This window comes from Scyliorhinus canicula, chromosome 21 (assembly GCF_902713615.1).
Source record: "Scyliorhinus canicula chromosome 21, sScyCan1.1, whole genome shotgun sequence".
NCBI lineage: Eukaryota > Metazoa > Chordata > Chondrichthyes > Carcharhiniformes > Scyliorhinidae > Scyliorhinus > Scyliorhinus canicula.
This window is the reverse complement of record NC_052166.1, coordinates 65,091,105-65,110,716: the sequence shown is the minus strand read 5'-3', so window position 1 is coordinate 65,110,716 and position 19,612 is coordinate 65,091,105. Positions and strand designations below refer to the sequence as shown.

The 19,612-nt window shown below is 50.0% G+C and overlaps 1 protein-coding gene across 1 annotated transcript; it reads left to right on the top strand.

Annotated features, from left to right (window-relative positions):
• Nucleotides 1-232: 232 nt before the first annotated feature.
• Nucleotides 233-17,446, top strand: LOC119955484 (proline rich transmembrane protein 1B). The gene is made up of 4 exons (XM_038781709.1): nt 233-415; nt 7,030-7,487; nt 14,172-14,303; nt 15,641-17,446. The coding sequence occupies exons 1-4, from the start codon at nt 406-408 to the stop codon at nt 15,788-15,790; spliced, it is 750 nt and encodes a 249-aa protein (XP_038637637.1). The 5' UTR covers nt 233-405; the 3' UTR covers nt 15,791-17,446.
• The last annotated feature ends 2,166 nt before the right edge of the window (nt 17,447-19,612 follow it).

Below are 19,612 nucleotides of genomic sequence, written 5' to 3'. Positions count from 1 at the left end.
CGTTTGGAATGGTAGCCATTGGCTCAAAGGTGGATGTACTCTCTGCGTTTAGATAACAGGCCTTATCTCTTGTGAATAATTCATTTTGTGTGTAGGTGTGTGTGTGTGTGTGTGTGTGTTTGGGGAGAGGGACTTTGTGCCGGGGCACGACGAGGCAGCACTGACCGGTACCCAGCCCCCCCCCCCCCCCCCCTCTTGGTCACTCTGCTGGCTGACTCTGTCCTCCTGCAGAGAGCCCTGTTTGCACACCGCTCTGCAAACACTCACTCTGTGACTTATTAATCCCACTCAACCGGCTGAAGCAACAGCTTCTCACTTTTCCCCTCTTTAGTCACAAGAAACATAAAACCAGGAGCGACTGAGGGAGAAAGAGAGAGTGAGAGAAACCGAAAAGCAGCAACAGCAATGGAAACAGGTATTTTGGAGTTTTTATTTTGCAGATGGGCTGGAACTTGCCAAATGTTTGTTGACGTTCTTTATCTGTTTCTCTTCAGCTGGTTGTATGTGGTTGAGTGAAGTATTAAATATCAGCTTTACACAGTGATCTCGTACCTCAGCACTCACTGTGAGGCCATTCAATGTCCTTTCAATAGCGTCTCCCGGGGGGGTGGGAGGAGGTGAAGACTACAGGAATTTAAACCAGGGATATCATATAAACCCTGGAACTGCTGTGGACAAATAATGTGTTCGGTTTTTAGTTAAAACTCAGCAACGCAACAAATGACAAAGGGGCTTTCTTAACTGGGAGAAATCCAATCCAAGCCCTGAAATAGTGTCGAGTCTCGCAGCCCCTCAGAGCAGGCATTGTCAAACTCAGGGGCACGATCCGCGGGTGGGTGTTGGGAGGGTCGCGGACCCGTCCATCGTGGCGCTACCGATCGCCCAAATCCGCGCGCAACAGCCGGCCAGGAACAGATTTTAAAAATTGGCCTGCCGCATTTTGTTTTATATGGTCACAGCGTTTTTTTTCCCAAGTTCGGAGGGGGTCAAAGGGACCATTGGGGCCAAAGGGACCCAAAACCATTTCCTCCATTTTTGTCAGCAATAAACAAGGTAAGAGAAAATGGTGGGTCGCGCGGGTCGGCCGGCGTGGGTCGCGCAGGTCGGCCGGGTTAGGTCCCGAAGGTTGGCCAGTTGGTAAAAATGGGTCCCCGGAAAAGAATTTTGAAAAACACTGCCTCAGAGGGCAGCTGGTATCACTCTAGGGCTATTGGGTGTCTGCGCAAGGTGTAGATGTGGAGGTTGGAGGTGGGGTGGAAGAGTTCGGAATAGTTTGAACGAGTGGAGGAATCCGAATTGGTTTTACAGGGTCTGTTTTGAGTTAAACGGAATCAGGGTTCATAATCTCTGCCTGCGGTTCACTGGAATATCGGAAGCTGGTCTTTTGTGTAAATCATTTGTGTGGAGTGATTTGTGTGGAGCTTGAGGACAGGGCAAGTAGAAACAGGTGCACATAGAACAGTCACAGCACCGAACAAGGCCATTTGGCCCATCGTGTGTGTGTGTGCTGGCCCTCTGTAAGTGCAACTCAGCTAGCCCACCGCGAACCCGGGTCCTTGGTGCCGTGAGGCAGCAGTGCTAACCAATGCGCCACCGTGCCGTCCCCGTCTTTGTCTTCTACTGATGTGGTCTTCTTCTGTGTGAATGTTGATGGGCTTAGGGTAGGCGACCTGAGTGTGCCACACTGACTTTAAACCCCACAAAGTATTGACCATTACAAGCATGGCTGCTTTTTCCCTATTTGTTATGATGAATACATGAAACGTATTAATGAAGAGCTGGGTAAGTAAACAACACAATATGAAAAGAAATCAGTTACACCATGGGAAAAACAGAAGTGGCACGATGGCAAAGGGAAGCAGCTTCTTCACTCAGAGTGGTGAGAATGTGGAACTCAGAACCACGAGGAGTGTCTGAGTTGAATCTGGATGCATTGGGGGGGGGGGGGGGGGGGGGGGGGCTAATGATGACCACAAAACCATTGTCGATTGTCGTACAGACACTTCTGGCTCATTAATGTCCTTTAGGGAAGGAAATCTGCCGTCCTTACCCGGTCTGACCTACACGTGACTCCAGACCCACAGCAATGTAGTTGACTCTTATCTGTCCCTCTGAAACGGCCAAGTTACCCACTCAGTTGTATCAAAACTGCTCCGAAGTTTAAAAGCAATGAAACTGGACGGACCACCTGGCATTGACATCGGTAAACCCAGCCCTGCCGACCCTGCAAAGTCCTCCTTACTAACACCTGGGGGCTTGTGCCAAAGTTGGGAGAGCTGTCTCACAGACCAGTCAAGCCACAGCCTGACGTAGTCTTACTCACAGAATCATACCTTACAGACAATCCCCCAGACACCAGGGTCACTATTCCAACGTATGCCATGTCCCACCGGGAGGACAGACCCACAAGAGGTGGCAGCGCAGTGGCATACAGTCGAGAGGGAGTTGCCCTGGGAGTCCTCAACATCAACTCTGGACCTCATGAAGTCTCATGGCTTCATGTCAAATATGGGCAAGAAAACCTGTTGATTACCACGTCCCGTCCTCTCTTAGCTGATGAATCAGTACTCCTTCATTTTGAACATCACTGAGGGATATTAAGGGTTCATTTTTATCCAAAGTCTAGTCTTTCTTTTATTTAGTTAATTAACGTGAAAGTTGCTGTTTGGTTCAGAAGAAGGTGAATCAGCCTTAAACAAAGGTTCTACTTGTAGCTACTTGCAGCTGGAGCTTGTTAATTAGTTCATTGGATTAGGCCAGTTTTCAGAGGCTTGAGTCACAGAATAAATCTGAGCCAGCTACAGTGCAGACTTTGTTTGCACTGAGTGCTGAATTTGGGTGCATTTGAGTGCTATAGTGAGAGTTTGGTGACTGAGGGAGTTAGGTGAGGAGGGAGTAAGGTGCTCCTTTTCATTTAATTTCCCACATTTCCTCAAAGAGCATGAAGGGAGCCGGGGGTTTACAGAGAGTGCAGCTGACTGGGAGCGGAGTCGGAGGGCGTAGTTCCAGTTGGTTCACAGGGCAGCTATATTCTGTAAGGTAAGAGGGGATGGAGGCTAAGGCAGTTGCATGCTCCTCCTGTAGGTTGTGGGAGGTGAGGATATCACCAGTCTCCCCGCTGACTATACCTGCGAGAAGTGCACCCAACTCCAGCTCCTCAGAGACCGTGTTAGGGAACTGGAGCTGGAGCTGGATGAACTTCGGATCATCCGGGAGGCAGAGGGGGTAATAGAGTAGCGTTACAGGGAGGTAGCCACACCCAAGGTACAGGACAAGAGAAGCTGGGTTGCAGTCAGGGGAAAGAAAATGAACGGGATCCCTCGTGGCCGTTCCCCTTCAAAACAAGTATACCGTTTTGGATGCTGTTGGGGGGGGGAATGACCTACCGGGGGAAGGCCCTAGCGGCCAGATCTCTGGCACTGAGTCTGGATCTGGGGCTCATAAGGGAAGGGGAGAGAATAGAAAAGCAATAGTGATAGGAGACTCAATGGTTAGGGAAATCTGTGGTCATGAGCGAGACTCCCGGAAGGTATATTGCCTCCCAGGTGCCAGGGCCAGGGATGTCTCGGATCATGTCTTCTAGGGCCTTCCCCCGGTAGGTCAACTGCCACCCAGGTTGATATATGAACCACCCAGGTTCATAAGAAGGCGTATGGTGTGTTGGCTTTCATTAATAGGGGGATTGAGTTTAAGAACTGTGAGGTTTTGCTGCAGTTTTATAAAACTCTAGTTAGACCACACTTGGAATATTGTGTCCAGTTCCGGTCGCCTCATTATAGGAAGGATGTGGATGCGTTGGAGAGGGTACAGAGGATATTTACCAGGATGCTGCCTGGACTGGAGGGCATGTCTTATGGAGAAAGGTTGAGGGGGTTAGGGCTTTTCTCACTGGAGCGAAGAAGTCAGAGAGGTGACGATCGAGGTGTAAAAGGTGATGAGAGGCATGGATAGAGTGGACAGCCAGAGACTTACCCCCAGGGTGGAAATGGCTGTCACGAGGGGACATAATTTTAAGGTGATTGGAGGAAGGTATAGGGGAGATGTCAGAGGTCGGTTCTTTATACAGCGAGTGGTGGGTGTGTGGAATGCACTGCCAGCAGAGGTGGTGGAGTCAGAGTCATTGGGGACATTTAATCGGAATTGAAGGGGTGTAGGTTAGGTTGATCTGAGATTAGGATAAATGGTCGGCACAACATCGTGGGCCGAAGGGCCTGTACTGTGCTGTACTGTTCTATGTTCTATCACTTGGGAAAAGCCCTGGCGGTGGCAAGGGCACAGAATGTACTCAGGGTGGGGGCTTCAAAGTCCATCACCAAGAGTGAATCCCTCACTACCAACATCCTGGGGGGCAGCATTGACCAGAAGTTGAACTGGAGCAATCGTATAGATACTGTGACTACCAGCGCCGGTCAGAGGCAGGAAATTCTGCAGCAAATAATCCTCCTCCTGACTTCCCAAAACCTGACCACTACCTGCAAGATACAGGTCAGGATTGTGATGGAATACTCTCCTCTTGCCTGGATGAGAGCCTTAGTGAACCGGATGGGTTTTTCTGACAATCTGTTCTTTTACACAGTTACCATCACTGACAGCAGCTTGTTTTTAAATTCCAGGGTAATTTCATTCACCGAATGCTCCGTTGTTATGGTGAAATTTGACTTCCAGATTATTAGTCCTGATTTCTGGATTATTCGCCCAGTACACAATCATTGCCATTTAATCACCTCCTTGTTCTACACTCTCCCTATTTCCAGTTAACTTCAATGACAACAAAACGCAGGTTCATATATCCCTGAGCCAGTGGTAGCCAATCTAAGATTTTCCTTTTCACACATTACCCTTCGTTTTCTCCCTTTTTTTGGCAACATTTAAACTTAAACCTGGTGACAGATTGAGACTCTGGAAAGGCCTCGTAACCGCGAAAAGGAAGTGACATCCATGGTTATGCAGCTGAACAGAGGGTTTTATTATTAAATTCACTATGTTCATGTCTTGTCCTACATTGCACATATAAAATGTTCAAATATAAGACCATAGTCCACCAGACATTGGAGCAGAAGTAGGCCATTCAGGGCAGCACGGTGGCGCAGTGGTTAGCACTGCTGCCTCACGGCGGCGAGGACCCGGGTTCGATCCCGACTCTGGGTCACTGTCCGTGTGGAGTTTGCACGTTCTCCCCATGTCTGCGTGGGTTTCACCCCTACAACCCAAAGATGTGCAGGATAGGTGGATTGAGCGCGCTAAATTGCCCCTTAATTGGAAAACATTAATTGGGTACTCTAAATTTATTTTACAAAGTAAGTAGGCCATTCGGCCCATCGAGTCTGCTCCACCATTCAACAAGATCATGACTGATCTGATATGATAATCCTCAACTCCACTTTCCCACCTTTTCCCCATAACCCTCCATTCCTTGACTGATTATAAGCCTTTATATTAAAAATAATCACCTGAAGGATAATCTTTGACCACGTTTCACAAGAACAGTGGTGTATTTCTAGTGCAGTATATTAAAGGCAGGAGATAATGTTTTTTTTTACAAATTTAGTGTACCCAATTCTTTGTTACCAGTTAAGGGGCAATTTGGCATGGCCAATCCACCTATCCTACACATCTTTGGGTTGTGGGGGTGAAACCCACGCAGACACGGGGAGAATGTGCAAACTCCACACGGACAGTGACCCAGAGTGAGGCAAGAGATAATGTTGATCATGACTTGATTCAACTTATTAAACCAACAACCTGTCAGAATACACGGGGCGGGATTCTCCGACCCCCCGGGGGGGGGGCGGCGTGAATCCCGCCCTGCCGCTCCGACGCCAGCTGCCGTATTCTCCAGCGCCAGTTTTCAGGCAGGCGGGCGGGGTTTACGCCGCGTCGGTCGGGGGCCGTTGGCAGCGACCCCCCCCCCCCCCCCCCCCCCCCCGGCAAATCTCCGGGCTCCGATGGGCCGAGTGGCCGTTGTTTCCTGGCCAGTCCCGCCGGCGTGAAATGGACATGGTCCATCACGGCGCGACCTGGCTTGTAGGCCGGCTAGATGAGTCCTCGGAGGGGCGCGGGGGGATCTGGGCCTGTGACGTGGGGGCACTCTTTCCTTCCGCGCCGGCCTCTGTAGGGCTCCACCATGGCCGGCGCAGAGAAGAACCCCCCCTCTGCGTATGAACACGCCGGCCGGTCTGCGCATGCGCGGAACCACACCGGCCGGTCTGCGCATGCGCCAACTCACGCCGGCCCTTCGCCGCAGGTTGGTGCGGCGCCAAACCCTCCAGCGCCGGCCTAGCCCCTGGAATTGCGGAGGATTCCGCACCTTCTGGTCAGCCCGATGCCGGAGTGGTTCGCGCCGCTCTTGGCGCCGGCGTTGGGCCATCCGGCCAATTGTGGGAGAATCCCGCCCCAGATAGTTACTTTTGGAGATAGCCTAGATCTCCAATTTAATTCAAAATTACCCAAAAAATACTCCTGAAAGTTGAAAACAATTTCTGCAACTTATTCAAATTTTATTTTATTCAAAACTTTGATGGGATGCGGGCATTGCTGACTGGACCCAGGATTTATTGCCCATCCCTAATTGCCCTTGAACTGAGTTGGGCCATTTCAGAGGGCATTTAAGGGTCAGCCAGATCGCTGTGGGTCCGGAGTCACCTGTGGGCCAGACAGGGTTAGGACGGCAGATTTAGAGCAAAGAACGGTACCACACAGAACAGGCCCTTCGGCCCTCGATGTTGTGCCGAGCCTTGTCCGAATCCTTCCCTGAAGCTCATTAGTGAACCAGGTGAGTTTTTACGACAATCGATGATAGTTTCATGGTCACCAACGCGGAGAGGAGCTTTTCATTCAGATTTGTTTTATTATTGAATTTAAATGTATTCAATCCATTCAAAATCGGGCATATTTTCATAATAGTGTCCATGGTTCAAAAATACTTAAGTGGCTGAAAAGCATGATGGGTGATCCTGAAGGGTGCTATTTAAATGCATGTCCTTTTGAACATGATTATTTTGAGGTTTCTCATATTTTGGATTCTTTCAGGCACCGCAGGGAGAGAAACTGGATTCCAAGAACAGACGGAGCCAATCAGCAATCAGAACAGAGAGGAAAGCACACCTGAAAGTTCAGGACAGACAGGGGTTGTAGCGATGCCGACCCAATCGACTGAACTCAGTGAGGAGCCTCCAAATGCTCCGGACAGTGGAATTAACTCCACAGAAAACACTGGACGGCTTCATCGATTTGTTAACTGTACAACTCAACCAAAGTGTGCAAGTGAGGTGGAAGAAGCTGTGAATCCAGCGGGCTGTATAAACCGGGCCTACGTGGGAGAGCCTCCGCCATATTCACCACCAGATCCAAAGACTATTCACCTACTTTACCCTTCATATGGGAGCTCTTTCCCCGGACAATTACCTGTTATGTACCAGCCAGGCACACAGGATCAAGTCTTTTATCAGCATCAACAAACCCTTCCTGGGTCCTGTCCTTTCTCGATTGTAAGTTGCGACTGAACTTTCAATTCTTTTATCAAATCTCATTGTCGGAGTGAAAATGGGATTTGGGTTATGGTCAATAAGGGGACTCTGTGAGCTGTCAAAATGTTGGTTTCCCTATTTCCCCAAATGGATTGAAATCTGGTTCCCAGCAATTCACCATTTCAGAAAACTGGTCAGGTCACCATTGCTAAATTCTTACCGAACCGTGAGCAGCGTTTCCAAATTATTGGCTAGTTAACAGACCACTTACAGATCACATCCCCCCCCCCCCCCCCCACTTCTACCCCCTCCTCCTCCTTCTACCTCCTCTCCTTGCCTCCTTGTGTGGGGGCTTGCTGTGCACAAATTATTGTTTCTTAAATTACAACAGTAACCTCACAAATGTGAGGTTATCCATTTTGGTAGGAATAACAGCAAACGGGATTATTATTTAAACAATAAAATATTAAAGCATGCCGCTGTTCAGAGAGACTTGGGTGTGCTAGTGCATGAGTCACAGAAGGTTGGTTTACAAGTGCAACAGGTGATTAAGAAGGCAAATGGAATTTTGTCCTTCATTGCTAGAGGGATGGAGTTTAAGACTAGGGAGGTTATGTTGCAATTGTATAAGGTGTTAGTGCGGCCACACCTGGAGTATTGTGTTCAGTTTTGGTCTCCGTTCTTGAGAAAGGACGTACTGGCACTGGAGGGTGTGCAGAGGAGATTCACTAGGTTAATCCCAGAGCTGAAGGGGCTGGATTATGAGGAGAGGTTGAGTAGACTGGGACTGTACTCGTTGGAATTTAGAAGAATGAGGGGGGATCTTATAGAAACATTTAAAATTATGAAGGGAATAGATAGGATAGATGCGGGCAGGTTGTTTCCACTGGCGGGTGACAGCAGAACTAGGGGACATAGCCTCAAATTAAGGGGAAGTAGATTTAGGACTGAGTTTAGGAGGAACTTCTTCACCCAAAGGGTTGTGAATCTATGGAATTCCTTGCCCAGTGAAGCAGTTGAGGCTCCTTCATTACATGTTTTTAAGGTAAAGATAGATAGTTTTTTGAAGAATAAAGGGATTAAGGGTTATGGTGTTCGGGCCGGAAAGTGGAGCTGAGTCCACAAAAGATCAGCCATGATCTAATTGAATGGCGGAGCAGGCTCGAGGGGCCAGATGGCCGACTCCTGCTCCTAGTTCTTATGTTCTTATGTCCTTATGTACACTTCAGATGTATTTCATTGGCCGTCAAGCGCCTAAGGATGTGCTGAGGTCATGAGAAATGCTAGAACATTGCAAACCTTTTTCCTAGCCTCTGCATGATAGTCATTGCAGCACAAGAGGAGGCCATTCATCCCCTGGAATCTGTGCTAGCTCTGTTTGGAGCAATTCGGTCACTCCTATTTCCCCGCTGCACCCCTGCAGGTTTTTTACCTCCATCCAACTTCCTTTTGAAATCGTCTTTGCTTTCATCCCCCTCTCGATGGTGACCGACACCAGGTCATCAACACTCACTGTGAATGTTTCTGCTCACATCCCCCCCCCCCCCCCCCCCCCCCCCCCCCCCCCCACCCCCCCCCCCCCACCATGCCACATCTCTTGTCCGATACGTTAAATCTCCGTCCTTTATCCTTGTACCATCAGCTGTAAAGCATCTGTCCCGCCTTGGCTGTGATAAGATCATCAGCGCTCGGAGCAGGAGTAGGAAATACACCCCCTCAACCCTGCTCCACCATTCGATAATGTCATGGACGATCTTCCCCCCCCCCCCCCCCCGCCAATCCACCTAACAAGCACGTCTTTCGGGACTTGTGGGAGGAAACCGGAGCACCCGGAGGAAACCCACGCAGACACGGGGAGAACGTGCAGACTCCACACAGACAGTGACCCAAGCCAGGAATCGAACCTTGGGACCCTGGAGCTGTGAAGCAACAGTGCTGGCCACTGTGACACCCAGCTGCAAGAGGGTGGGGGTTCTCTCTGCTGTACTGGCCAATACTTAACCTTCAAACAACATTACACAAAAGCGACAGATTGATCACCTTGCTGTTTGTGGGATCTTACTGTGTACAAACTGACAGCTGCCGCTCTCACATTACAACAGCGACTGCACTGCGAAACAAAATGTCATTGTAAGATGCATCTGGTCATTGGCTGTAAAACACTTTGGCACATGCTGGGATGGTGAACGGCGATTTATAAATGCAGGTCATTCTGCCTAGTTCCCAAGGCTGTTGCCCCATAGACAACATCAGAGGAAGTATCTTGCTTTGAAAGTCCGTAGTGTTCACTTGTCAGAGACCCGTAGGGTATAGGATCCGAGCAGCAGACTCCACACAGGAGAGCGAAGTTCTGGCTCTGTGACATTTCCACTGAGTCAGTCTCGCTTCGTTTCCGAGGGCCTGGGAGGGAGGAAAATAGGGAAGAAGGGAGGGAGGGGGCAGTGGACTCATCAGCCAGCGGGTGTGTTGGTGAATATGGAGACGGACAGATGTTTGCTTTACTTTGTCCGGCTGGTTAAGATGGTAGGTCTACAGGGAACCCGTGTTGGTGACAGAGCGCCAAGGAGCACAAAGTAGAAAAAAAACTATAAGGAAAGTCTTTGGGAAAATGTTTCCATTTAATCAGACTTGATTGTTTTCCTTCCCAACAGACCGCCTATAAACCAGTATGGAGCCTATAAATGTTCAACATTATGGTTAAGCTGTGAATTCTTTGTGGTCTGACTAGTTGAACATTTCCCTGTGAAACAGGAATGGTACTTTCACAGATTAATCGGTAAAAACTCCAGACCTTTCTGAAGTTACATATTAAAAATCTGCCTCACGGCGCCGAGGTCCCAGGTTCGATCCCGGCTCTGGGTCACTGTCTGTGTGGAGTTTGCACTTTCTCCCCGTGTCTGCGTGGGTTTCACCCCCACAACCCAAAGATGTGCTGGGTAGGTGAATTGGCCACGCTAAATTGCCCCTTAATTGTAAAACATGAATAGGATACGCTAAACTTTTTTTTAAAAATCTGTCTAACGGGGTGGCACGGGGGCGCAGTGGTTAGCACTGCTGCCTCACGGCGCCGAGGACCCGGGTTCGAATCCTGGCCCCGGGTCACTGTCCGTGTGGCGTTTCCACATTCTCGCTGTGTCTGCATGGGTCTCACCCCCACACCCCAAAGATGTGCAGGCTACGTGGATTGGCCACGCTAAATTGCCCCTTAATTCGAAAAAAAAAGAATTGGGTACTCTAAATTTTATTTTTAAATCTGTCCAACACGGCCTAGAGTTACGTCAATGACCCAGAAGCCACTGCTCTCTGGGTATGATAATCCCACAGACCAACAGCCTTCTGAGAAAAAATCTCTCCTCATCTCCAAATTAAAAGGGAGACTCCTTATTTTTAAACTCTGCCCCCTAATTCTAGACTTTTCTGTAAGAACAAATATCCTCTGAATAAACACATTCCAAACCCACAACCTCTACCATCCAGAAGGACAAGAGCAGCAGATACCTGGGAACCCCATCACCTGGAGGTTCCCCTCCAAGTCGCTCACTATCCTGACCTGGGAATATATCGCCCGTTCCTTCACTGTCGCTGGGTCAAAATCCTGGAACGCCCCCCCCCCCCCCCCCACCCCCCCCCCCCCCCCCACCCCCCGCCCCCCCCCCCCACTAACAGCACAGTGGGTGTACCTACACCTCAAGGACTGCAGCGGTTCAATAAGGCAGCTCACCACCACCTTCTGAAGGGCAACTAGGGCTGGGCAACAAACACTGGCCTAGCCAGCGAAGCCCACATCCCGTAAATGAACGAAGAAAAAAGCTGTGACACAGTGGTTAGCACTGCTGCCTCCCAGCGCCAGGGACCCGGGTTCAATCCCGGTCTTGGCTGACTGCGCGGAGTTTGCACGTTCTCCCCGTGTGTGCGTGGGTTTCCTCCGGGTGCTCCGGTTTCCTCCCACAGTCCAAAGATGTGAAGGTCAGGTGGATTGGCCATGATCAATGCTTACGAGGATAGGGTGGGGGAGTGGGCCCAGGTAGCGGGTCGGTGCAAACTCAATGGGCCGAATGGCCTCCTTCTGCGATTTTTTTTTAAAGGAAAAAAAAGTTCCACTCCTGCACGTGCCCCATTGCGAATCTTATTAAAATATTTCTCAAATTCCCGTGTCCGAGTTCCTATAGGATCTGCTTACTTCCAGACAGCACGTTTCTAAATGTTACTCACTGCAAAACATTTCACAGCTTCTCTGGCTCTTTTGCCAGTTACTTCTCCGTCAATGCAACCAGACAAGGAGATTATCTTATTTGCTGGGATACTGCTGTGTACAGTTCGATTCCCTCCATTTTAACTTCAAAGATACTGAAGTAAAATACTGCAGACCCCAGAAACCTGAAATTAAAAATAGTAAATGCTGGAAACTCTCAACGGGTCAGGCAGCATCTGTGGAGAGAGAATCAGAGCTGACGTTTCAGGTCAATGACCTTTCTTCAGAATGTTACCAATTCGGTGATGAAATTTGATTTCAGTAACCCCACCCAACACTAAGGGCAATTTTGGACACTAAAGGGCAATTTATCACGGCCAATCCACCTAACCTGCTCATCTTTGGACTGTGGGAGGAAACCGGAGCACCCGGAGGAAACCCACGCAGACAGGGGGAGAACGTGCACAGTCTGCACAGACAGTGACCCAAGCGGGGAATTGAACCGGGGACCCTGGTGCTGTGAAGCAACAGTGATAACCACTGTGCCAAAGTGCCACGTTGTTCTTATATTCTATGCCTGATGTATTAATGCACTGATAGCGAGTGACTTGTTTGATAAGAGAAAGGGCCTGATCTTGACACTAACCTAATTAAGTTGCATAGTCAACGTATTAAGACCATAAGACATAGGAGCAGAATTAGGCCACTTGGCCCATCTAGTCTGCTCCGCCATTCAATCATTGCTGATATTTTCACATCCCCATAACCCCTGATCCCCTTGTTACGTTAGATCTGTTAGAATCTTCGACCAATGCTTAACATGGGATGAAGTTCCAATTTGGCAGCCGACCACAATACATAACAATAGTTTGCATTGGGCAGCACGGGGTTAGATAAAGAGTAAAGCTCCCTCTCCACTGTCCCCATTAAACACTCGCCGGACAGGTACAGCACGGGGTTAGATACAGAGTAAAGCTCCCTCTACACTGTCCCCATTAAACACTCCCAGGACAGGTACAGCACGGGGTTAGATACAGAGTAAAACTCCCTCTCCACTGTCCCCATTAAACACTCCCAGGACAGGTACAGCACGGGATTAGATACAGAGTAAAGCTCCCTCTACACTGTCCCCATCAAACACTCCCAGGACAGGTACAGCACGGGGTTAGATACAGAGTAAAGCTCCCTCTACACTGTCCCCATCAAACACTCCCAGGACAGGTACAGCACGGGGTTAGATACAGAGTAAAACTCCCTCTCCACTGTCCCCATTAAACACTCCCAGGACAGGTACAGCACGGGATTAGATACAGAGTAAAGCTCCCTCTACACTGTCCCCATCAAACACTCCCAGGACAGGAACAGCACGGGGTTAGATACAGAGTAAAGCTCCCTCTACACTGTCCCCATCAAACACTCCCAGGACAGGTACAGTACGGGGTTAGATACAGAGTAAAGCTCCCTCTTCACTGTCCCCATCAAACACTCCCAGGACAGGTACAGCACGGGGTTAGATACAGAGTAAAACTCTCTCTACACTGTCCCCATCAAACACTCCCAGGACAGGTACAGCACGAGGTTAGATACAGAGTAAAGCTCCCTCTACACTGTCCCCATCAAACGCACCCAGGACAGGTACAGCACGGGGCTAGATACAGAGTAAAGCTCCCTCTACACTGTCCCCATCAAACACTCCCAGGACAGGTACAGCACGGGGTTAGATACAGAGTAAAACTCTCTCTACACTGTCCCCATCAAACACACCCAGGACAGGTACAGCACGGGGTTAGATACAGAGTAAAGCTCCCTTTACACTGTCCCCATCAAACACTCCCAGGACAGGTACAGCACGGGGTTAGATACAGAGTAAAACGGCCTCTATACTCTGGTTAGCACTGCTGCCTCACAGCGGGTTCAATTCCAACCTTGGGTGACTGTCTGTGTGGAATTTGCACATTCTCCCTGCATCTGTGTGGGTTTCCTCTGGGTGCTCTGGTTTCGCCCCACAGTCCAAAGATGTAAAGGTTAGCGTCCGAACGTTAGGTGGGGTTATGGGGATAAGGTGGGGGAGTGGGCCTGGGTAAAGTGCACTATCGGAGGGTCAGTGCAGACTCGATGGGCTGAATGGCCTCTTTCTGCACTGTTGGGATTATATGCACAGGAGATTTACCAAACAAAAAAAAAACCTGATACTCAGCTACAATCAGAGATATTTCAACAAATGACCAAAAGGCTTGCGAAAGAATAAGTTTTAAGGAGTTGGTGAAAGAATGACAGAGCGAGGGAGAACTTTCGGGAGGGAGAGTTTGGGGTTTCGGAGACTGCAGGAACAGCCACCAATCGCCGGCGGAGCAATTAAAATCGGGGTTACATAAAGTGTCAGAATTGGTGGAGCATAGCGACCTGAGAGGGTTGTGGAGTTGGAGAAGGTTACAGAGATAGTGGGGAGGGGGGGGAGGGGGGGGGCGTGTAAATGCCAGAATTGATGTCTACTTTTTATCCACCCCTTACAGTATAATTATCCGTTACCTGGAGTGCAACATGAACAGAGGCAACTGCCGAAGGACTACATGGTCGAATCCGTTCTAGTAACGGTGTTCTGCTGTCTGCTCTCAGGAATTGTGGCCATCATTTTCTCACATGAGGTATGAGCGATTGGGCCTATTGCCAACGACGACTTTTTTCGATGTAATCGGATTTATTGATTGATTGATTTTTAGTTAACCAAAGGAATTGAGTCGTATGGGACAAATGAAGTTCGGTCACAAATGAATGACAGAACAGCCTCCACCTGTTTCGATGGGCAAACGTTTCGACAAAATTTTAGACAATGCCAATAGATTTGGGGCGGGATTCTCCGCAGCCCTACACCAAAATCGGGATCGGCAATCGGGCGGAGAATGGATCCCGACGCTGGAATCGGGGCAGGCTCCGGTTTGACGTTGGTTTGTGATGTGCTCTGCCCCCTCCAAATTGGCGTCATCGGGCGCGCGCCGAGCACAGTTGCAACGCCGTTAGTGTTTCATCCACGGCCCACCCACGATGCTCTGCCCCCGATGGGCCGAGTTCCCGACAGCGCGGGCCACGTGTGGTCCCAGCGGTCGGGAACCCAGCGTGACGGCTGCGGACTGTGTCCAGCGCCGCCACGCTCGGCCGGGATCCGTGTCGCTGGCCGGAGGGGGGGGGGTGGCTTCTGCTAGGGCTGGGGGCAGTGGTGGGGGGGGGGGGGGGGGGGGGGTGGCCATGGGGTGAGCTGTGGGGTCGGGGTGGGCAGGTACCCGGTCCAGCACGGCCGGCGCCATGTTTCCCGGCGTGACTGTCAGCCCTGCGCATGCGCGGCCCGGTATCCGGCGGTTCTCCAGCCGTTTCCCGTACAATCTGGTGTATCTCATGGCGCCGGTACCAGCCCCTCCCTGGTACTGGAATCGGTGAGGAGTTCGTGCCGATTTTCCCCGTCACGAACCACCCGCGGATCCTCCATTGGCGCCGGCACTTATCCTCAAGAACACAGAATTCTGACCCAGATCTTATTTTTGAACTAATTCAGCAAGATAGATTTTCTGTCCTCCGGACTATTGCTGTTACTGCTGCTGGTCCGGTGAAATCAGACAATGGAGAGTGTTCTCTGACAGCAGGTACAGCCTTGAATGAGGCACATCTCCTTCCAGCTGAAGACTGGCAAGACCATTGGTCCCCGTCAGTAATCCATACACTCCGCCCCTACCTCCGGCCCTTACACCAAACTGAGATTGTAGAATACTCACTGCAGGAAATTCTGACCCGAGTTAGCTCAGGAACAGGGACTGGATTTAAACAAACTCTGAACGGGGCAGCACGGTGGCGCAGTGGTTAGCACTGCAACCTCACGGCGCCGAGGTCCAAGGTTTGATCCTCGCTCTGGGTCACTGTCCGTGTGGAGTTTACACATTCTCCCCGTGTTTGTGTGGGTTTGTCTGACGTCTCTCTGCCTTTCCTCTTGCAGACCCGGATGGCCATTCAGAGAGGAGACCACGTTCACGCAGAGAGCACCTCGAGGAAGACACGAGTGCTGGTGTTGTTCAGTCTGTTCTTTGGTGTTTTTGTCTCGATTGGGTGGGTGATATACGTGGTCGTGGCACTTTACTTTGCGTAACACAGACTTGTGGCCAGTCGAGGGTAGTGCGGTGCCTGGGTAAATCCCCCTGAGCTTTGTGAACAAATTGTGCTAATGTTATAGATCCTCTGTGAAGAGTCAAGGATACTACACACAGGGAACCTGTTTCCCATCTCCGACCGTCACTGGCAGAAGATTGAAATGATCGCCATGATCATTTGCTTCAAAACCGTTTTTCAATCATTCTCACCATGTGGGCATTGCTGGCCAGACCAGCATTTATTGCCCATCCCTAAATACCCCTTGGTAAGTTGGCGGTGGGCTGCCTTCTTGAACCCGCTGCAGTCCATGTGGTGTAGGTACACCCACTGTGCTGTTAGGGGGGTAGTTCAGGATTTTGACCCAGCGACAGTGAAGAAAGAAGCAATAGCTTTCCAAGCCAGGCTAGTGTGGGCTTTGGAGGGAAACGTGCAGGTGGTGGTGTTCCCATGCGTCTGCTGCCCTAAATGGTAGAGATGGTGGGTTTGGAAGGTGTTGCCCAAATAATCGGAAGCTAAAAGAGATTCAAGTGATGAGGTACCTCATTATCCTAATCTGCCCCTGGCTGTGGTCTCACGCTCCTCGTTAGAAGCGGGGAGAATAATTTCTGTTCCTGGTGCCAGCCCCAAGTACAGCTCGGCACTCGCTCAGCAGACGGACATCTGGGGCTTTACAGTCCATTGGATAGTTCACTGATCACATGTCCACAGCATCAACTGGTCCCAATGTGGACCGACTGACACTTGGACAGGCAGATAAACTGTTTGGTGAGGCCTGAGTCACAGGAAAGCCACCGCCATTGATCTCCAGTCTGAGTAGCTGCAGCCACAAAGGGGCTGGGATTCCGCCCACCAACTCTTTGTGGCCAGCGCGGGAGTGGACGAGGTGGAAATCAGTCAAGGTTCCCACTCAAAGTTGTTACCCCGAATGCCCGAGGGAAAATGTGTGTGGGGCGGGGAATCAGTTTGAGGTGTGATGCCTCACTTGGTTGATTGGCCCGCTTGTCGGGGCTCACATGTTCTGAAGCGTGTCGGATCCCGGGGAATTGAATCCTGACGTGACCCAGAAGCAAAGGAAGACGGAGAAACCTAAAGAAAATCTAAAGAAGATTTCTCCTCGTTTATGTGACGGAATTTAATTGAGACTCAAAGGGCAGGAGTTTCTGCTTTGGGTTGGGGCAAGAGGATATAGGAGCAGAAGTAGGCCATTCGGTCCATCGAGTCTGCTCCGCCATTGAATGAGATCATGGCTGATCTGAAATGATAAACTTCAACTCCACTTCCCCGCCTGTTCCCCAGAAGCCTTGATTCCCTTATTGATTAAAAATCTGTCCATCTCGGTCTTGAACATGTACCCCAACCTTGGCGGCCCCAACAGAGCAGGCACCTGACATCTATCCTGCCTGGACTGGCTATTCATTGGCCAGAAAGCAGGGTGACTGTCCAATTAGAATGTCACATGGGCTCTTGAAGCTGGAGGGCCAATAGGTGAGCCTGAAATACAATGAGAGAGAAAAGGCACTTCCATCTTGAGGAGCCCTCTCAGCAACGTTTAAATATTTGAAATAAAGAACCGCCATATCTGCTGAGCTGAACCCTGAACCCTACTCTCCCCGCCCTTATCCCCGGTCAGCAGGTTTGTGTTTGTGTGTGTGTGTGTGTGGCCAGGGGTGGGGGGGGGGGGGGGGGGGGGGGGGGCTCAGAGTCAGGATGGTGCAACAGGCAAATGTGCACATCAGCCGCTGTTTGATTGCTCCGTGTTTGATTATGTGAATCTGTTCACCATTGAGGCACACTGTATTTGATTAGTTAAACCTGGGTGTGCACTCAGAGGAAAGTTAACCAACTAGAACATGCTGGGAGCCAGAGTTGATGCCTGGAGTAGAGATTTTAATGCACAGTGAATGAAACCATGGAAACTAGAGCCATACCTACCGTGCTCTCAGGCAAACCAGACGTATAAAACATGTATTGTGAAATCAGGTGGCCTGTCTGTCTCTGTTCCTGCCCCAATATCAGGCTGAAAATCCCACCCAAGTTTTCTATATTTCACACACACTCGAGGAGATGGGACAGAAAAACCCGACCCACAGGCGAAGGCTCACAGCTTCCTCACCCGGCTGAACGTCACCGTGGCGGCTGCTACGTCCCACCCCGGACATCCTTCTGACTCTCCAGCGGGTTAGGATGGTGTGACCGCCCCCCCCCCCCTCTCAGTAATGGATCGTAAACCATCGCACCTTCCACTTAAACATTTGAAACAAGCAATGAAACCTCGGCAATCAACACAGAAAATTCCGGAAAGACTTGACAGGTTTGTTGGCACCAGTGGAGAGAGAAACAGACTCAGCATTTCAAGTCAATCACCTTTTGTCGGAGCAGCAGGAGGAGGTGGTTGATCTGAAATATTAGGTTCGATTCCCAGCTTGGGTCGCTGTCTGTGCGGAGTCTGCACGTTCTCCCCGTGTCTGCGTGGGTTTCCTCCGGGTGCTCCGGTTTCCTCCCACAAGTCCCGAAAGACGTGCTGTTTACCCGAACAGGCGCCGGAATGTGGCGACTAGGGGATTTTCACAGTAACTTCATTGCAGTGTTAATGTAAGCCCACTTGCGACATTAATAAAGATTATTATTATAGCTCCGTCTCTCTCCACAGATGCTGCCTGATCTGTTGAGTTTTCCCAGCGGCAGTTCTTTTGCTTTTATATTAAAATGTTTGTAATTGGCTGGCATGCGGCGCAGTGGTTAGCACTGGGACTGCAGCGCAGAGGACCCGGGTTCGAATCCCGGCCCTGGGTCATTGTCCAATCCACCTACCCTGCACATCTTTGGGTTGTGGGGGTGAAACCCACGCAGACACGGGGAGAATGTGCAAACTCCACACGGACAGTGACCCAGAACTGGGATCGAACCTGGGTCTTGGGCGCCGTGAGGCAGCAGTGCTAACCCACTGCGCTGCCATGCTGCAGGACTCGGACCATTTCTTACGGACAAGTCATGGCTGACAGCTGAATGAACCACCTTGGCAGCAATTAAATCTGCAGCTTTTTTTTCCTCCCACTTTAGAATAATTAAGCAAAGATATTTACCTCGTTTGGTGCCTAGAAATCCCTCAACTCCTGGGTCTGATTGCCTTCACTTCTTAAAAAATAAAATAGTTAATAAAAAAACCCAATGCCTGGCAAGGAGAGATTGCAAACTCTGTAGTTGATATTTTCTGTTACCTGTGAGAGGATTGAAGTGAATTGGGATGTGAGGATTGGGATGTGAGGATTGGGATGTGAGGATGTGAGGATTGGGATGTGAGGATTGGGATGTGAGGATTGGGATGTGAGGATGTGAGGATTGGGATGTGAGGATGAGTGGGATGTGAGGATTGGGATGTGAGGATTGGGATGTGAGGATTGGGATGTGAGGATGAGTGGGATGTGAGGATTGGGATGTGAGGATTGGGATGTGAGGATTGGGATGTGAGGATTGGGATGTGAGGATTGGGATGTGAGGATTGGGATGTGAGGATTGGGATGTGAGGATTGGGATGTGAGGATTGGGATGTGAGGATTGGGATGTGAGGATTGGGATGTGAGGATGAGTGGGATTTGTCTGCACTGGAATGGAATGGAGTTCGATTTGATGTATTTACTAGTAACTGTCACATTATATTCAAGATGTAAAAAGCACAGATTATTAAAAGATGCATTAATTTGTTTACACCCATTTTATCAGCATTTGGTTTTTTTTTGGGGGGGTACCCAATTCATTTTTTCCAATTAAGGGGCAATTTAGTGTGGCCAATCCACCTACCCTGCACATCTTTGGGTTGTGG